Source organism: Rhopalosiphum maidis, chromosome 2, assembly GCF_003676215.2.
Source record: "Rhopalosiphum maidis isolate BTI-1 chromosome 2, ASM367621v3, whole genome shotgun sequence".
NCBI classification, from domain to species: domain Eukaryota; kingdom Metazoa; phylum Arthropoda; class Insecta; order Hemiptera; family Aphididae; genus Rhopalosiphum; species Rhopalosiphum maidis.
Genome location: NC_040878.1, coordinates 10,394,019 through 10,414,728, shown reverse-complemented (window position 1 = coordinate 10,414,728; position 20,710 = coordinate 10,394,019). Strand labels below are relative to the sequence as shown.

The 20,710-nt window shown below is 28.3% G+C and overlaps 1 protein-coding gene across 1 annotated transcript in view; it reads right to left on the bottom strand.

Moving 5' to 3' along the window:
- LOC113553743 (NADPH oxidase 5) overlaps positions 1–20,710 on the bottom strand; it is a 71,601-nt gene that overhangs the window by 26,466 nt on the left and 24,425 nt on the right. Inside the window, exon 3 of the mRNA XM_026957245.1 lies at positions 2,446–2,540. Within this exon, the coding sequence (XP_026813046.1) occupies positions 2,446–2,540 (95 nt within the window). The remainder of the gene's footprint in view (positions 1–2,445; positions 2,541–20,710) is intronic.

The window sequence follows — 20,710 nt, the reverse complement described above, 5'->3', positions numbered from 1 at the left end:
ATACCTAATTAATTTTTTTTCTTACAAATAGTTCGATATTCGTCTAATGACGATTTCCTCGTTTACATTTAAAGAGAAAACTAAGCATTTTTGAGTTGATATAGGAAAATTAAATGTTGTAGAAAGTTCTGCAAATTTAAACTTTTTAAGACTAAATATTTTTGATAAATGCGGGCAATCGCTCTATACACAATAACAGTCATAAACCTCGTTTTAATTTTACAAAGTTATAACATATAATTTTTAAATAGTTATACTATAAGTAAAATATTTATACAAGTGTCAATAACTTTTTATATAATTATAAATTCTTAGTAAAATTAATCCATTAGCGTTGACAGTTAAAAATTCAGAAATAATTTTGTAAATATTCTTTTTCTATCATCTGTTGATTCTAATTAAATACTTAGATGTTTTTACGCCGGCTATTATTCAGACAATAATATTGTTTTCCTTTGCTCTGACAATTAATTACTATGCAAATATAGTTGACTCGTGTTGTCTGATCTACGTACAAAATACATTTATTTGTACAGAAACTGGCAGCGAGCCTAGTGTGTACAGTGTAAACTGAATAGTGAAAGAAATTAAAAAAAAATTACCAATAAAACGCAAAAAAGAAATATCTACGACCACGCAACTCCATCAGCCTCAGTTACATCTGTTTTAATTAACTGCGGATTCCGTATAATTGCAAGATACACATGCAGGTCTTAAACGATATACATTCCTAATTACTTTAATTGGATTTAAAATTTACATTTCCTTCAGTACATTACGACTTATGAGATGGCTACTTATGCGTGATTAGAGCAATGATAATATGCACCATATATTAATGGCACGGAGCTTACAAGTAACAAACCATCTGCGGTTCGTTGTACAATTATTTATGTACCAAGTATATTATCCTGCTTATAACGTACAATAAACATAATTTGTTTTATGTCATTATTTAACACATTTTTAAAATACAATATAAAAATTATATATGCTTCCTTAAATGGATACCAGCACATAATAAATTTAAATGTTTTACGCATAAGAAAATGATTTATTTAAAATATATTTTTTTCTCAGAAACTTATAATTTATATTTTTTTGTATTTATGATAGATTTATGATTAATATGTTAATAGTTTATTGGTTCTAAAAACGTATTTATAGTAGGTATTGTATTTATTTTCTGTTCTAAACCTAATCTTAATTTGTTTAACAACATATTTAAAACTATTGATACTTAAATATTGAACTTATTATTTTAATTTGCTAAATGTTAAAATGTTATTCCAAAAAAACTTTATTAACATTTGAAATCTCAATTGATGATACGTCGTATAAAAAAAAAATACTTTCATGAGAATTAAAGTTTATTTTTATGAAGGTACGTATTCTAAAAAAAAAAAAAAATTGGAAATTTTTGTTCTAGTTACAAACTAAATATTACATGTTCACAATGTACAGACATATTAAAATTGTTAGTTAGAGTTTTAGTTACATAATATAATATACATGCAATTAAATATTATTATCAGTTTAGAAATATTTCTAGTACAAATTGTGCGAGCATCTCAAGACGACTGAAATGCAATTTATAAGGTTATGTAATAAAATAGTTGATCTTAATTTTTTGCGTTAATTCTGAATAGTGCTTCACTGCAATTTTTATTAAATCGATAGTTATCTACAAACTGTGCAGTTTCACTTGAGTACCTAATAAATATATTTTAAAAGCATTTTGTAAATAAGATAAATTTTAACAGTAAAAATTGATATAAATATGTTGTCTACACAAAATACGCAATTACCACCCGTGTTTAATGTCCGTTTATTTTTTTAATCCTCGTTTTAAGTACATGTTTATACTTTATAATCTTTATATGGATACGAGATAACGTCGCTTTTGATCTTATATATATTTTCATTACAACCGGTTAATTTTATCCTTTATGCATAAATATTTTAATTAGATTTGACATATTATTAGAAAACACGACAGAAAAAAATAAAAATAAAACATAAAACTGTTTGCCATATCCTATGTACAAGGTATTTAGCAAGTTATTACTGCAGCTAGTAAATTAACTCTAATTTATTTTTTGTTTTATTTTAAGTATATCACTTATTAATTATTATACGTAATATAATATAGGCACTTGCAAATAATCTCATGAAGTATAAAAATATGTCCCTATAATAAGATTAACAAATTTATACGGATATAAAAATGTATTTATTTAATTTGAATCACATACAATAAATACTGGACCCCACTGAGAAAACTCGTAAAAGAAAACAAATAATAATCTCACCTGTTTAGATAAAAATTTAATGAATTTGTAGTGAATTTATTGTTATACATTTAAATAAAAAAAAAAAAAAACGTTTTCATTGCTAATGAAGTACCTGTATTCTATCTAACATTCCGAAGTAAAACATACTCACAGTAATCTCTCCTTTAACGATTGTATCCATTGTTCCTGTACGAGTACTTTTTCGTTATCTTTGTCGAATAATTGAAACAATATTGATAGAACTTCCTGTAAAATAGAATAAATAATATTAGAAAACCTTAAGGCATTCAGATTAGGTAAATCTGAATTATTGATCATAATATATAAAGGTGTTTAAAAACTATTTTGTTCGTCAGTTTATTTTTTTTTTTTGTATCGAAACATAGTGACACGTAGTAACAGAGTAGCACAGTGAATACATTGAAGCAAAAGAAAAATAATCTTCTAATTTATGCCATACGCATATAAACGAAATAGTCATTCAAAGATGTATAGTAAGTGTATAAAAGATTAAAAAAAAAAAAAAAAATTAATCAAACAGAAGCCCAAGTTTGTTCGGCAGCCCTCGGGTCATGGGATGGTTAATAGTAGTAAATATTTTCGTATACGCCACATCATTCTATTGTGTTATGTTTGGTCTGATGTTTGTTGTCGGCCACTAGTGTTTATACGCACAACAAATAGAGAGAAATAATTGAATTTATTTCTTGAAGCCAGTTGATTAATTGACTTGCAGTGCGGTACAAGAGGTTGCATTTGGTGCACGATTATGATATTCTTCCGCCCTTGCAGTCATCAGAGACAAGGATCAGAAATTAAAGAATATAACGCTTCATAAAATTTCATTAAAATGTAGGTTAGTTTATGTATCTACGTAGATGGGCGTTTATTCCTAAACCATAAAATAAATGATATCACGGTCGGGATCTATTTCCCGTTACACGTGTACGACAAATCTCTAATGCCATTTACATATTTTTTCGACATTTTACTACATATTTAATTAAATTTAATAAAATAACTCGAAGTCCCTGACTTTTACTTACATAATACACATAACATTCAAATCACAAATAAATATTTTTTCGTAATCTTAATTTCAATAAATTTAGTCCAGAGTGTTTAAAATATGCACCGAATATTTAATATCTGGATCAAAAATGAAATATGATAATTTATGATTAACTCGTGACATTTATTGCAATTTTTTCGTTTGAATAATTTAACTGATCTAATATACATTTAATTTTCGACCCAAATATTGTGCGCAGCGTAAAAAAAATATAATAAATTTGTTTTTTAAAGTAGATGACGTATAGACTTTATTTGGCATTTACCCAATTAACCGTAACACAACAATATTTATGTAATATAGTCTCATAATATATATATATGCAAAGTGGGTGGTCTAGTATTCATATTTTAGGTGACCTATAAATTATAATAATGTTTGGTAAAAAGTTAAATTACGATCGCGATCTATATAATATATACATATATAGATACTATACCAATTATTACAGTTCAAGTGTGTACTATATTTATATGTATTTGCGTTTATACTTTACGCGATTGATCGAAAACATTATGATTGAAATGATTATATGTACGGATACTTTGTATAGGTATATTATGTATTTTACAATGGACTCTGCAGCGTATACTCGTATATACCGCAGGACGGAATAGGCATAGGTACTCCGTAGGTCGTTCGCAGTAGTTTATGTTTTCAATATCACACGATTAGGCGAATACATAATATTATATACTCGTAGGTATGAGATATATGAAGGATACGTACACATTGTACACAGGTGGGTAGGTATATAGGCACCTCATACACATACGCATATAATCAAACATACATAATGTATACAATATTATGCTACATACATGAATCATAAAGCGACGGTTTCGTTTTAATTACAAAACAGATATGATATATTATGACTGGCCTAACGGTATACGCGCGGTATGTAATACGACGAATACGGCAATTTTCATTTGCGTTTTAACGCAAAACGCGTATATTATAATATTATTATACATAAAAAAAAAATATATATAAAATTAGACACGAATGATATTATATAGATTTATATATAATATATAATATATGTATAGAATGTATATATTATAATATAGGTGCTTCCTTTACGGTGTAGGTATTGCGGAGTGCGCGTGACCGGAGCATACGGAAAATTATAATATAATGTATTTATGTATAATGTTTGACACGAGAAAAATATACATCCACACGACCATCACCGCCGTCGTTACTAAGTGCAAAACATGAAACTACCTGTACGTAGGTATAGTTGGGCCCGCGAGAAATTATGACGAGAGGAATAGGGGGAAATTAAATTATTCACACGCACCGCAAACACACTTTATATTATATAACAATAATAATAATAATATCATACAGACGGATGTACAGATATCGCGGGTATACTATAATGTGTTCTCGCTAACTGTCGCGGTGTTGGCCGAGCGAAAAAACCGATATTGTAATAATGTATAATATTATGCGCGGTGTACACGCTGTGGTCGTCACGTCCGTCGGTGTTATAATAATATTTTCAGTCTCGTTTCGCGTCGGATGATGTGCATATCATAATACGTATACACGACGAGGTGCGTAGTGTTTAATATTAAATTGTACTAATAAATATAGGTGTGTGTTTGTCGGCTGCGGCGGCGGCGGCGGAGTAAACATGTGTTGACGTTACATCGCTGAAACGACGGATACATCTCGGGAGTAGAGAGAATAAAAAAAAAAACCATTAAAACGGATAGGTACAACACAGCGGTTATGATAATAATATTATGTACCTCCTCCGAAAACGGGACGCCGAGCTAACCGGTCGTATAATTATTATTATCATTCGTGCAAAGTATGGTAATATACGCACATACGGACGTATTATGATGCCCATACCGATTCTCTCCGTACAGGTATTATGATAATATCCTCTCACAACGACGACGGCGACGGGCCCGTTCGCACGTATGCATATATATATATATACACGTATATAATATAATATCTAGGTATATAATATTATGCAAAATCATAATATGACGATGCGTGTTGCGTGTTGAGCGTAAATTAAAATATTTAATACAATAATAATAATCACAACATACGCGTATCGTCTGCAGGGGTTCGGTTATTACAATAATTATTCGTATATTTTAGCGGTTATATAGCCGCCGAAGAATTTGCACCTACTTAGTGCTTATACTGTATTATACTGTATAATAGTTACATGTCTATAGCGTCTATCTTTTGAGCGCGTGTTCCCTTTTTGAGGTACGGTCGGTTGAATATCGCACTTGTGTGGGTTAATAAAAAGGCAATGGTCGAACTGCATTCAAGTAAAAACCAAATGATGTTCTAACTGCACACAGGTTAAAAATAGGTGTTTCGACAAAAATGTCATGCGTTTAAACACTTATTTCTCTTCCTACTTACAGGCATAGAAGCGAAAATTATTTTAACCATTGGCGTGGTTAAAAATAATTTATTTTTATGTGTATAATTATGTTAATAATATGTTATAGATGGGATGTACATTTTTTTAAAACGTTTTTTGAACTTTTCAATTATTTTTTGCAGAAACTACAACAAACTGAATTCCTAAAAAATCTGATAATTGATTTTCGAGCATATATAACTATATAGGTAAGCAGTTATATAATTGTCAATTTATTAATTATTTTCTGGTACTGGTTCACGTATTAATATTACGCTATTATTGCGATAAAGTACACCACAACATAGGTATACAAGATTATAGTAACATTAAGTAAAGTTTTTTTTTCGAATATACTTGTTAAGGCTTTTTTTTTAAAGGAATGAAATTATTAAACCATTAACTGCTTTTTGTCGTAGTGCAGTTTAATTATTTAATAAAATTAATAAAAAGTGCAATTTAACTATCGCGTTGTTATCAACCTAAATGGCTAAATGTATTATGTACTCGTATATCCTCTGAATGCACTGCACTATTTTAGTCCATTTTAGCATTGGTACGTTTTTCGCCTTAAAATTAAATAAAAATTTAAAAAAATATATTTAATCATAAGCTATTTGAGCTTACTTTTTAAGCTTGTTTAATTACGGGAGCGTAGATTTTTATTTATTTCCGGAAAACAAAGATTGTTTTGTAAAGAAAAAAATAATAAGTTAATCATTCTATTATGATTTAAGGGTTTAATATTATAAACAATTTGTTTTAATTTTTCAACTATTATATTGTTACCTCATAAAATATTTTATTAATTTAATTTATTCAATAGTTCTATATTTCAATATTTCTATCCAATTATTTCTACTTTTCTCCGTTTTTAATAAATACTAATTATTACTTTTTGCACTTCCATCACGAATTTTTAAGTACTTTTGAACAAAATAATTCGTAACAGAAGTTTAAATGTTTAATGTTTAAGTTAAGTTAAGTACCATTAAATGGATCCATAATGCATACACAACACATATATAATAGTAAATTAAATTAAATTCTATAGAAATTATAACTAATTTGAACATTTTATGATCACCTTTATATGAGCAGTTGAACTTGACATAGCACGCTAAAATCGGTCTTTGAAATTATTGCGGTCGTAACTAGTTGGACTACCCGCAAAATATTAAGTCGACGAACTTCCGTTGGCCGGAATTAATAACAAAACGTGCGCTCACTTTCCGTATCGACGAAGAGTGCGATATTTTCGTGGTTGATTATCAATAGATTATCATCGTCATTTATAAACTTCTCTACGGCGGTTACCCAGCCGGTTACAGTCGGTTTAACAGGACACTTAACGGACCCGCGACAACGTCACAATCTTGGTCGCTCGAACACAGTTTGCGGTATTTACACTACACGTGCCCATCGGTATAAGTAGCGTGCGCCATAACATTATTATACACACATATAATATATACATTATAATATATGCGGGGTTAACACAATAATGACGTTACGCGCAATATTATCGGCGTCATCTCGGATGCGACATAAGTATATGCACACATTTTATTATGTAGAGAGACTTATATTATTGCCTATACCGTATATATAATATATATACCCAGGTCGCGGTCGTATGACCGCATCGGTTATATTATGTTCTTCGCGCAATAGTGAACTGTATACCTTTACATCTGAAGTCATGTGACATCATGCATATCGTACAATATAATAAAAAATAATAATAAATAGGTACGTAATACCCACAGTGGATCACGATAAACGCGCGTGTCGTTATCGGTTGTAGAAAAAAAAAAATTGAAAAGAAATCGTTCGACTTGCCGATGTCGATGCAAAATCGGAACAATGAAACGTATTTTTATGACTTACAAAAATGCATGCTCGTTTCACGTTTTCGCATTTTGACTGCCATATCGGTATATTGTCGTCGAAGAAGAGACGCCGAGCACTTCTGAACTGATACACACGCTAACGTGAGTTAAATGTTATTATCATGTAAAAAATTGCTTTGCTCCGCTGTGATTGTCTTTCTACTGAAATACAAGGTACCAAGCATACTCACTCCCATATTTTTTTTAGTAATGCATTTATCTTAATTCCGAGCTTTAGAATTTTCAACTATACTACATTTTCAATTTATTATTTGGTAATTTTTATTCCATACGAGAATTTTCTTGTGGCGATACAAATTACAAAATTATTTTTGAGAATCAACCTTTTTTACTGTGCAATTTATTTAGTCGATTATTTTTTCAAAAATGTTAATGTATATAAATATTCTAAGTAAAAATATCAACGAGCAATTAATATGTATAATTTATATATTGAGATAATATAGATATATTTAAATTGATCTTACAAAAATATAAGACAGAATATATAATATTAGATCTGCTATATCTAGTATTCATTATACTCAGACATTTTTATGGAAAATGTTGATAAATTAATATTAATTTCATGAGTTTTCAAATAATCATGTCCTTAGTAAACAAAGTTAAATAACTCAAAAACTACTCGTTAGAATTTACTTTAGATATTAATTCAAAACAGTCATTTGATTAACAATTTACAGAAAAAATATGAATTAAATTTGAAACGTATCGTATTCAAAAACTTCCGGAAATTAGAATTCTAAAAAAATTAAATATTTAAAGCGAACGATGAGGCCGATGGGGGGTGAGCATGCTTGGTGAATCGGTCTGTATTATGCACGCCGTATTATTATCATGCATTATGGGTGCATTTAAATGCGTCCATATAATAAATATTATATAATAATATGATATTGTTATCACAATATACATATACAGGTTCACTATAATGGGTATAAGCGCATAAAGTTTATCGGCCGCGAAACGTAGTTCGTTTATACACTACCGTAAACCGCGTATACGTGTATATATATTCTATTATTTATATAGGTACCTGCCTGCCTACATAATATATTATATGGGTACCCACCCACTTGCCTACCCACCGGCCTGCCTGTACGTATTACATGCGTGTACAATAATATAGCCGCTGACATTACGTATTCCGATCACACAAGTCACCGCGGAGTTTACCGATTTATGTTTACGCGTCCTAATGGCACCATAGAAAATCGTGGCGTGCGCAACTGTGCCCGTATGGACGACGATGACTACGACTACAATGCACATATGCAGCCGTACGACAATAATATTAATATAATGTTATTATATCGCGTGCGGTCTATATATAGATCGATAACTAAATCTCGTGTCCGATATTTGCATCCGACCGCGCCGGTACTATTATAATAATATTATTACGTATTCGATATTAGACTTAGATAGGTATACCTACTCTTACACACACAATAATGATATTATAGTCTCGTTCTCGTAACATTATATATTATGATATGGCCCGCGTAATCGTTAGTTTATCATATTATACATCACCTATATCATATACCTATATTATGTTCGTTCTTTACGTTTTAATTATAGGCATGTACGTCGAACCATACAACCGGAGAGCGATCGTTTTGATCGCATATAAGGCGAAAACCGTTTGAACGCGAAATTTATTGGCAATTATAAATTGTGCTCGCAATTTTCCACATATTATATTTAATGTGCTTATATACTACACAGTATAAAATATACGGCAGGTCATCGTATAATAACATTATATCGGTCTAAATATATTATGTATTATGTAGATTAGATGAAATAGTATTTTGCAGGATTTCGAAGTCGACAACGTATTAATCGATCTCAAGATTTTGTATTTGCCTTATTATAACGGAAACATTGTACCTACTTACGTTTTATGGACACCGAGTATTACTTACTACCTGTAGCTATAATATACCTATGAATTGAAAAACCATAAAGCACATCGTTAAAACCGGCTGCGAAAGAAGACATTCTCGTCAAACCTATGTGAAAATAATGATATTAAGTTATTTTATTCGCTGCATTTTTTACTTTTTACGTTCAATACATAATAGTATACGTTAATACCTAATCAAATATTGTTGATTTGAAAGTCAGATTGAAATGTTTATGAATCAAATATTTGGTAATATTTTTTTTCAAGTGAAATCGCATTTTTAAATTATACACATCACATATGAGTTACATAAAATATCGCATAATTTGCGAGCAAAATAAATGATAAAATAATTACTGTACAGAATAATATTTATGAAGTTCAATAACGATCAAAATACACCACCCATTACACAAATAGTTACTATTTTTCTGTGGTTAGACATATGAATATTCATAAAAATAATATTAGTAAATCAAAACTATAATATTATATACAATTAAAGCAAACGAATTATGCAATTATTTTGGTAGCTACGTAGGTAATCATGCAAGGTTGTCATTACTCATTAATCGTATAATGTAGCTCGATTCAATACTAAGACAAACCTGCAAGAGTGAGAAAATATAAATAAATAAAAATGACTATGTCAACATTGATTAGGTCATAAGTAGCAGTAGTAGAAGTAAGTAACTATAGTAGTATAACGTATAACAGATTAATATTATTACTAACAAAACAGCCCAACAACTTCTGTACTGCCAATTTGCTATTTACCATATACAATTATGGGCAAGTATCCAATTTGTAGTGATTATTGCGGTTTTTCACACCAGTTACACACCCCGAAATGTACAACATTTTTCTCACACAACGTTGCCCACGGTCATCGTGCGGCATATATTATGAATTATTATACACACGTTGTTTATAGCAGATTCAGAGGAACACAGAACCAATGGTGGCTCGAGGTCAATGTTCATAGATCTTATTGGTCCCCTCCGGTGCATTTGGAAGGGAACAGTGATAATATACTTTCCTTTTTGTCACATTTGGTTCCTACGGTTTCCCGAGCTACTTGACAGCGGCTTAATCCTTTCTAGGGTGTCTAAACAAGTCCAGAATCTATTCTCACCGTGTATCATTTGTACTTGTACGTTAAAAATAAATGCCGAACAATATTGTGCATTATGTTTTACATATCATCAATACTCAATAAAATTTGACGAATTTTCATTACAGACGTTTAAGAATAGCTTTTTCATTAGATTTTTAAAAAAAGTATAATATCTAGTGCATAATTTAAAAAAATATATTTATAAAAATAATGATTACTCTAGCCTCTTGAAAGTTTGTATATACATTATTGTGCTATTACTACTTCTACAATTTATGATCAGCGCTATTGCGATTTACTATACATTTTTGATACATATCATTTCAATAAAATCTTTTAAATCATGTTTTTTATACAAAGTAATATCGAAAATAATCTATCTATGTTAAACCTGCGGCTAGAAAAGTTTTTTGTAACTTGTAACCAGCTTATTTTCAAAATACTTAATCGGCGCTTACAAAAGGTTTTTAAAATATTATATTGAGTACTAATGGCTTATATTTAACCTAACATTCGACACTTAGAAATTGAACTTTTTTAATTCAATTAGATTCTATAGATTCTAGCGCGTGGATTGTGATAAAGAAAATATTTTTTTTATCGAATGGTTTTCGGGTAGATAAACCCACACTAAAAATCAGGTTAATCCATTGAAGTCTCTCACAGTATTATATTTAATATTTAGTCATTATAAATAGTAGCGATAGAGTATGTATAACTAGTATAATACTCGGGTATTAGGATTTGAGTAGGTACGTAACATTTGAATACATTAGAAAATCGGTTGTATGTAATCTTTAGAGATCTCAGCGGAACCGAGCCTTCCTACTTGTTTATTTAAAAATATTATTTCTAATTCCCTTAAGGCCTTATCATATTCAATCGCCGCACACATTTCAATCTTAAAATAGATATATATATATATATATAGTTAATAAACGATCTGCAGCTTATAGGTAGTTTGCCGTCTTCGATGTATGTGCTGCGGCGGTTGAAATTAATAATGATCATAATACGATAATATTATACGTGCACACACTGACATACACACGCGTGCGTGTATCTGACGTCTGCTAATATTGTGTATGTAAGTTTGTAGAAATTATATAGGCGTACTACTAATTTATGTACTCGAGTTCGCTTTTGTTATTCAGAGTATATTATACAATCTGCAATACATTATATTATATGATTGCAATAAGAATATTTCATGTAGCTCTACTGTAATATTGTAATTAAGGCCTAAAGGCTCGAATGACAGATACAGTCATATACACATTAAAATATATATATTTTAAAACTGGCGGCGTTCATATAGTAATATTATGTTAAATTTGTTTTTATTTCAAGTTTAAGTATCTCGATAGTTATAAGGGTTAAAGCATCCTTTGTTCGATTTGATTAAATATTTTATTTTTATTATTATAATACATGAAAAGCATCGTTGAATAATTAATCCTGTTCGAGTATCACGAACAATATAATATTATTCAATCTAATGCAATTCATGAATGAGTCCCCGGGACCTTGACACATTTGTACTTCTCGCGGATCGTGTCATTGTTATATGTACTCTGTCCTATCAATATAATAATAATAGTTATATAATAATTATAATTTCCATGTTATATTATGATAATCAGTTTCGGTCCGAGGTCGGCGGCCGTTTTATGGACGCTGATGAGAAAATTCTACGAGAAGGACGATATATTATACGTCGCGTCACGGTTGGATCGCCAGTGGGTCGGAAATCAGACACGTTTGGTGTGCAAGTGTTGACATCAGTATGTCCGTTCATTGAAGTCACTGCCTACATCATTATATTATTGTATCATATTATTGTTATTATATTAAGATCACCGCCAGACACGGCCATTAACTTTGAATTTATCGACTAGTATATTATATAATAGTACTGTTGGGTTTTAATAATTTTATCTTATTATACATCTTGTCGAAGGGACCGACCAATAATTGTTTTATTCGATACGAAAACGAAATTACCTTCAGTAATATTATCAACATTTACAACGATCCTATTCCCAGTCTTATTAAGTTGGTAAAAAAAATTCTAACCCACAGGCAGCTGTATATACGTATATATACCTGTATGTATATTACTAATGCCATTTTTTATCTATTTTTAAATCAAACGAGTTATCATATTATTAATATTATAATTATGAATATATATTTAAAAATAAGTATTATATGCATGTAATTATAGCTTATATCTATTCCGTGCACCACGCAAAAATGTTGCAGATTACGCGAAAACCATACAATACATGTACTATAGTTATAATTATTATTAATCATTCCGTTATCTGCGGTCTATACGATAGTCATAATAATAATATTACAGAAATCTACCATGTGAAAATATTTTAACAATAAATATCAGATATTATATTAAAGGGTTATGGTGTGCTAAACGTACCTAACCTAACCTAACCTATCATTGGACAGAATTTAGTTATTTGTGTTATGTGTCGTGTCAATCGAGGCAATCTACTTGATGCGACAACGTTTTTAAATAAAGAAAAATGCATAACATATTTCATTGGTGGTCATATATTATTAATATACGTAGTATTATATCGGTACCTGCAACGTTGTTGTTTTAATTTCATTAATATCCAAGGCCTTGTCTGAAATCCCCCCAAGGATCGTGTGACCTGAATACCACATTCAGAGAAACATTTTCTAGGGATTCCATTTAGGTAGCACACATGACACATGATGTGTGCACACCACACATATAATATGCACAAATATGCGTAATACCTATATATTTATATATTATATGTGTATATATATACATGCATCCGTTAATTTGGGATAATTATGATTTTCTTGTGCAAACATGAACCACCGGTATTATTAGCTATTACGATTTTAACTGCAGACAAATGGCCAATAATTATACGCTTCACTTAAACGCAGTGAGTCAAATAATGAGTGATTTAAATCATCTGACTTTCCAATAGTATTCAATTAGAGGGTGATAAATTATTTTCCACGGTATACACAGCGTAGATATATTCGCGTTATTATTAAAAAGAAATCATAATCTTAGTAAACATGTATTAGATGTCCACGCGGCATGTAAACATTATCGTTATTTTGATTTTAAGAAAAAAAGTGCTAAGAAAAAAGTCTGACGGCAATTTTTTTTTAAATGTCTTAATCATTCTGCATGTAATTTAAGTTAACTTATTAGATACAGCTATCATTTCAATTCATCCTTGGGTATTGACATTATAATTTTAGTAATTCTTGCGATAAAGTTAGATGGACTAGCTTTTTTACCATTACATAACATTTATGAAATATAACTTATATAAGCTATTAAAAAATTGTTAATTTCACCAGAACTTATTGAACTATTAAAGAATTTTAATTATAAATACGTCTTAGTGTGCACAAAGGTTGGTTCAGGAAAATGTATAAAATTAGGCCACATTAAAGAGACATTATATCCACAATTGAACACACATGAATTACTGAACATCGAACAAGTACTAATATTTGCATGAGCTGCAATAATATATTAATATTATATTATGTTTCAAGGCACAGAAATCCTATGATATAGAAGTTTATCTTAAAATTCACTACAATGAATACATATAAATATAAAAATAATAGAACCAGATTACATTGACTTATAATCTAAGGAACACGAAATTGTATGGAAGACGAGTAACTTTTATGAAATATCTTATATTGTTTACGAAAAAGAAAGAAGAAAATAATTGTAGTAAAAACAATACATTAATGATATATTATATATAATAATAATAATAAGTAAATGCATAAAATTAATAATAATAATGACTAAAATATTATTTATTCTCCAGACTTTTTTACCGTTACCGTTTTTTATTTTAAAAAATATTTTTTGTTTATACAACTGTCATCGTGTATTTAACAAACATCATCGTACGTGGGATATTTTCATATAAAAACACTACGATATGTTTGATACAAGTAATAAAATGCAAACTGGTTAAGAAAATATTATGGTATTTAATTTGTCTGTTTAATTATATAATATATAGATATACTCGTATTTTTGAGTGTGTGGGTGTGTCTACAATATTTAGAATTTCGAATTAAAATAAAAATGATATATATAAAAGTAGAGTGAATACATTAAATATACAATAATTATATTTATAATACTGGAAAAATAAATATTTTTATAGTTAAACTGTTTATATAATTGTCGGACCGGATTTAAATGTTACACTAAAGTGTTGGCTAGAAATGTTAAACTGTCATTTTTTAATTGATCATTCCATTAAATCATAAATATCAAGACATTTACACTCATATATATTATTATAGAGGGTGTTAATGGTTAAGTGTTGATATTGTATCTGAATCGCCAACGAGTTGTTTTTGTCTGGTAATATAGATACCTATAAAACAAAATATTGTGTGTCGGCTTAAACCTCTGTCTTTTACAGGCCCGTCAAACTACTTTTAAATATACCATGGCAAAATAGGTATCAGTGGCTTTCTTTGAAATCAATTATACGTTTTAACTTCGGACACTAGTGCAGCCCATTTCACAATGGCGTCAGTTTTGACACATCAATTTAGCTTGGAATCGGCTCGTCGTGGCCTGTTAAACTATTTTTGGCCATCAATCTAAACTGTTTCAATACAAATAATCATGAAACATTTACCCAACGAAATTTTAACGATATTAAAATTTATCTAACAAGTTTCGTCCAAACTTAAGTAATTAACTTAACCGATAATAATATGCAGTTATGAAAAAAAATCATATTAAGTATAACTATAGTGAAAATTTCATCCATCGGTCATTTTTAGACAGCGCATTTGGAAAATTCAATTTACATAATATTATCGTGATTTAAATTAGTCAAAACTAATGGGTTTAATGCGGCAAAAATAAAAATAAAATATAAATCTATTTACGTACAACTGCTTTCAGGTAGTAAGATTGGGTTTCCAGAGGAACAAATGAACACAATTTAAATTTATAATAGACGGTCGTTGATCGATAGCACGTAGGTATTTACTTATTTAGTAAATCCACTTTAACATAACATTACACAAACACAAGTACCTAAAAGAATTAACGTTAAAATTATCATTGTCAAATCCCGTTAACGATTATTTGAACCTGACTTACAGTCAAGATTATATAATTCTACTGTTTGAATTTTACCTTACAGTAAAATATCAAATTTATTTCAATTTTATTTTTACTATGTTGATTGAAATTCAAGTACCTAGATAAGTTTTTTTTATGCTTTACATTTTAAACGTGTCTATATTTTTTTTTTAATAAAACAGTTCATCGTAATAACATAGAATATAAAATTGATATACATAGGTCAATTACTTTGTTATTTAATAATATTTTATTAATGTTAGCATACCTAACTATTAAGTTTTTTTGTGTATCATAAGGCAATACACAGAGATAGACGATCAATAATTATCAATAAAAATGATATAATATTGGTAAATGTTCAATTTCACCAGTTTAAATGTTACTATTGTTAATTGTATCATAGCATTATTTAACGTGTTAACATTTACCACTAGTACTACTCGATTTATTTCTGTAATACAGTATGTACAGTTGTTATACATAGAGAGCGGTCGATAATTTGATAATAATAAAGTACATTACCTAATATATTTTATAATATAATAAACAAGTTTAATTTAAAAATTTATATTACATGTATCATGAAAATAAAAATAAATAAGTTAATAAAATATTTATATATATCCTAAAATCTGTGATAAAAATTGAAACATTTAATAATGTTTTAATTCGTGTAATATTAAAACACTTTATTAGTCTAACAATAAGATATAATATGGCATATTATTATTTGAAACAATAATTTATTTGTATACATTTTCCTTGCATTTATCTAGGATAATAACCTAATAAAATCGTGTCATTAAATAAATTACATTTAAAACCATATTTATAAATACTCCAGACTAGAATCCAGCGACAAATATATTTTAAATTTTAATAATGTCATTTCATGCAGGTTAATTGTCCCACATATACGAGAACGTAAATTAAATATTCAAAAATAAAATACACATAATCCATTTTGAATAAATTTAATTTTTGCGCTTATATATTTTACGATAAATAAGTTTTAAATTATTTTAAATCTGTTTACCAGTATTTTGTCAAGATGATTAGGTTAAGGTTGAAATTGAACTATATTAATTTGATTTGTTTTACATTATACTATGAGAATACATTTATTTAAATAAATTAAATCATAAAATTAGTGTAATTACAACTTGTATGTACATTTAATACAAATTACTTGACCCAATAACTAATATTGGTACTAATAATACTTATATGCAAAATTAAAATACGGCATAAAATGTAAATTGGTAGAATCCCTTTATAAATTATATGTATATATATATATATGTCTGTAATCAAGTAATATAATTACATATTATATGAAAAAAATAATAATATAATTTGAATCTGAGAAATGTAATAACACATTTTAAAATTGATCATCCACAAGTGTCCACTCGATATACATAATATTATTTTATAATAATTTACCACGAAAGGCCATTTGATCAATAAACTATTGACTGATTTTATATTTTAATGTACCTATTATACATTTTATAATTGCATAATAGTACTCGTATATCCATAATATTAATAATGATATTACCATAAACACATAATTGTAAACAAAAATATACTGAAAAAATTAATTCCAAGTGTTTTTAATTGTATTTAAGTTTATCGTGCTATATCGTTATACATAGAATTTAAGTGGCTATATATATATATATATATATATGATATTTATGGCTATACTAACTGCTACTACAGGAACAATAGGCTTCTACATTTTTAAATTATCCTAAATCCTCATTATTATTTTTAATTACTATAAAATCCAACTTTTCCGGTTACAGAAACGAAAAAAAATTATACACAAAAACTTAACCCAGTTAGTAATTGTTTTCTTTTTTTAGACGTTCTATAAAAAATTCACGTTCCACACAGAATTATTGTCCTAAATGTATGAACATCATAAAACATCGTTTTTGTCGTCTGTCGTATTTTCAGATAGTTTTTTACGTGAAAAAAATCATATTCTAACAAACCAGTTTGACTAAGAACGCAGCCATTATTACGACATAAATTGTAGTGAAGAAAAAAGATCAAAAACGAAATTCTAACCCAATTAAAAAACCATAATAGCCCTAAGGCCCGGGAGTTTATAAACGTTTATAATTTCAGTTATCGTCGGAAGGTAGGCAATCAAATTATGTAGTCCTATTCACTAGTAGGACTGTCCATTTGTTTTTATTCGTTTAATAGATTCAATGTAGATATGTACAAAATTTATCAACTGTTACTTTTGATTGCCAAAATGTTCGCCTTAAGGAAGAAGTTTTGATTGATTAGACAATTTTGTGCGCAATGTACAATAACACGTGTACTATGCGTATAATATTTCATTGAAATTAATTTTATACTAATTGAATACTAAAAATGATTTAATAATTACTAACTATTATACCATATACTTAAGCATAAATTATTACGTATTTTTACATGATTGTGTAACCAAACGTTTTCTTACATTTATTTCAGTATCGACTGTCTGAACAATATTACAATAGAAAAATTTTAAAGTGACTTATATTAATTAATTTAAAAAAAATGTTAATTAAATATTTATGTACACATTTTATTTAAATTTTAATTAAAAGTTTGATTATTTTTTAAAATAATTAAAATATTATAATTTGATGATATGGTTAAATTAGGTACTCATAATATCAGTGTTCTAAATTTCTAAAATATCGACATTATAGTAATGATTAATTACTCATTGTGCCTCATAAGCTTATATTGTGTATACTAATGAATAATATACAGGATCTATCAAAACATAATAATTTCGAATGAACGTGATGATAGCAAACATTTTCAATACTTAAATAACTAAAAAATTGAATCATGAATTGATACTATAGAAGAAGATAACCGCGGAATGGTTGTTAGCAATAATATATTGAATATTAGGGCTATTAGGCGTACGGACAAAACACTCAATGATCATAAACATATTTTTAAATAAAACTGTGACATCAAAACTAACTACGTTTCACAATCACAATACTCTTGCTGTTTATTATAGTACATAGATGGCAATGATATTTATAATATATATATATAAAAAATAATAAAAAAATTGTATTCAGTATTTGGTTAACGATTGTCAAAAGATAATATTCGAAGATTTTTGCGACAGGCTTTATGCTTTTATCCTGTAGGGCTTATAGCATAGGCAATCACTATATTATTCCATTGGTGGTTTACGTGCTCGAATGGTGATAAGAACATAGATTAACTTAAAATATCTATAAAAACATAGATAGACCAAGCAACATACAAACCGAATTAAATTGACTTATATTATATTCGTGTTATCCAGTTTGATTTCATGAATTATTATTTTTTTGGGCAATCAAAAGAAATGTTGAGAAAACTTAAAATCGATTGACTATGTCTTTTATTTTGTGATGATTTTAAAGTACACTATGATACTAAATAAAAAATTATGTGCCGTCTAATTTAGTAACCATTATAATGCCTAAATCGGATGGTAAAATTAAATTTGCAAAAATGATGTTATAATGTATTTAGTAACGAGCACAACAGAAATTGTAGGTATATCGTATAAGTTATATTTGTTTCATGAAATAATGATCGGAGGTATTATCACGATGTCTGAGCTTGTAAGGTTTCCGTTTATCTACTTAACTTCCATGTATTAGTTATTTTAATGACCTAATGCTAATTACTGTACAATGTACATACAGTATTATAGCTGTTAATACGACGACAGTCGCTGAGGTTGCAAAGATGCGGTAGCGTGATTAGTGTGTATGCAGCATATTATACAGGTGCACGTAATGAAACGATTAGAGGGATAAAAATTCAGAGGAGGTAACAGTGAGCAAATAAATTACTAGTAAGATCGAATTTGTGGTGGGCTATAAGCATGAAACGACTTTGAAATTATATAGGTCTAGTCACGAATAGGTATGTACCTATTCTATGATGCAGAATACATATAGGTACACGCTCCCGCGCAACCTCCCCCAAAAGGCCACCAATTACGATTGTGATTATGATTATGATTATTATTATTTTGCGGGCCGAAGACAATTATCAGAAACGTGTGTCGTTATAGCATCGATACCGATCGCAGTTACAACGATTTGTTTGTATGATACCTACCTTCTGTATAGTTTAACGTTGTAATTACTAATTACTGTATAATTTCGATTTTGAAACTCATCCATGAGAAACATTACACAACTCTATGTTTATTTAAATTGCTTTTTTATTATTATCATTATTCATTCAATAACTAAAACTGAAAATGTAAAAAATTGCACGTTTTATCGTGTACACAATACAGTAGCAATAACTATGATAGCATAGCATTTTCATTCTAATACTTCAATGTTTGTATTAATAAAACTATGTATGTATAATAATTAAACAATAAAGAATTATAATAATATTATTATTTTGTAATATTTTTCAAATCAATAAAAATGTATAGAATTCAAAAATTATTTTATTTATTATAACTTATAAGGACATGTAATTTAATATGACACGAATGCCACCAGATTATTGACATAAATATTTTGAAAAACTAAAACCACCAAGAATAAGATAAACGAATTATATTCAAAAGGTAAACATTATATAATATAGCAATATAACAGAATGCTGTATTACGTAATACAAGTAAATTTAAGTTAACAAAAATATGTATTGGTAAAAATAAAATAAAAAAAAATCTATAAAATATTTATAGTAGTAAGCATATTTAGATAAGAATTTCTAAATTTAGTAAATAATTAAAAAAGAGAAAAAATATGTTTATACCTAAAAATGGTATATAATATTA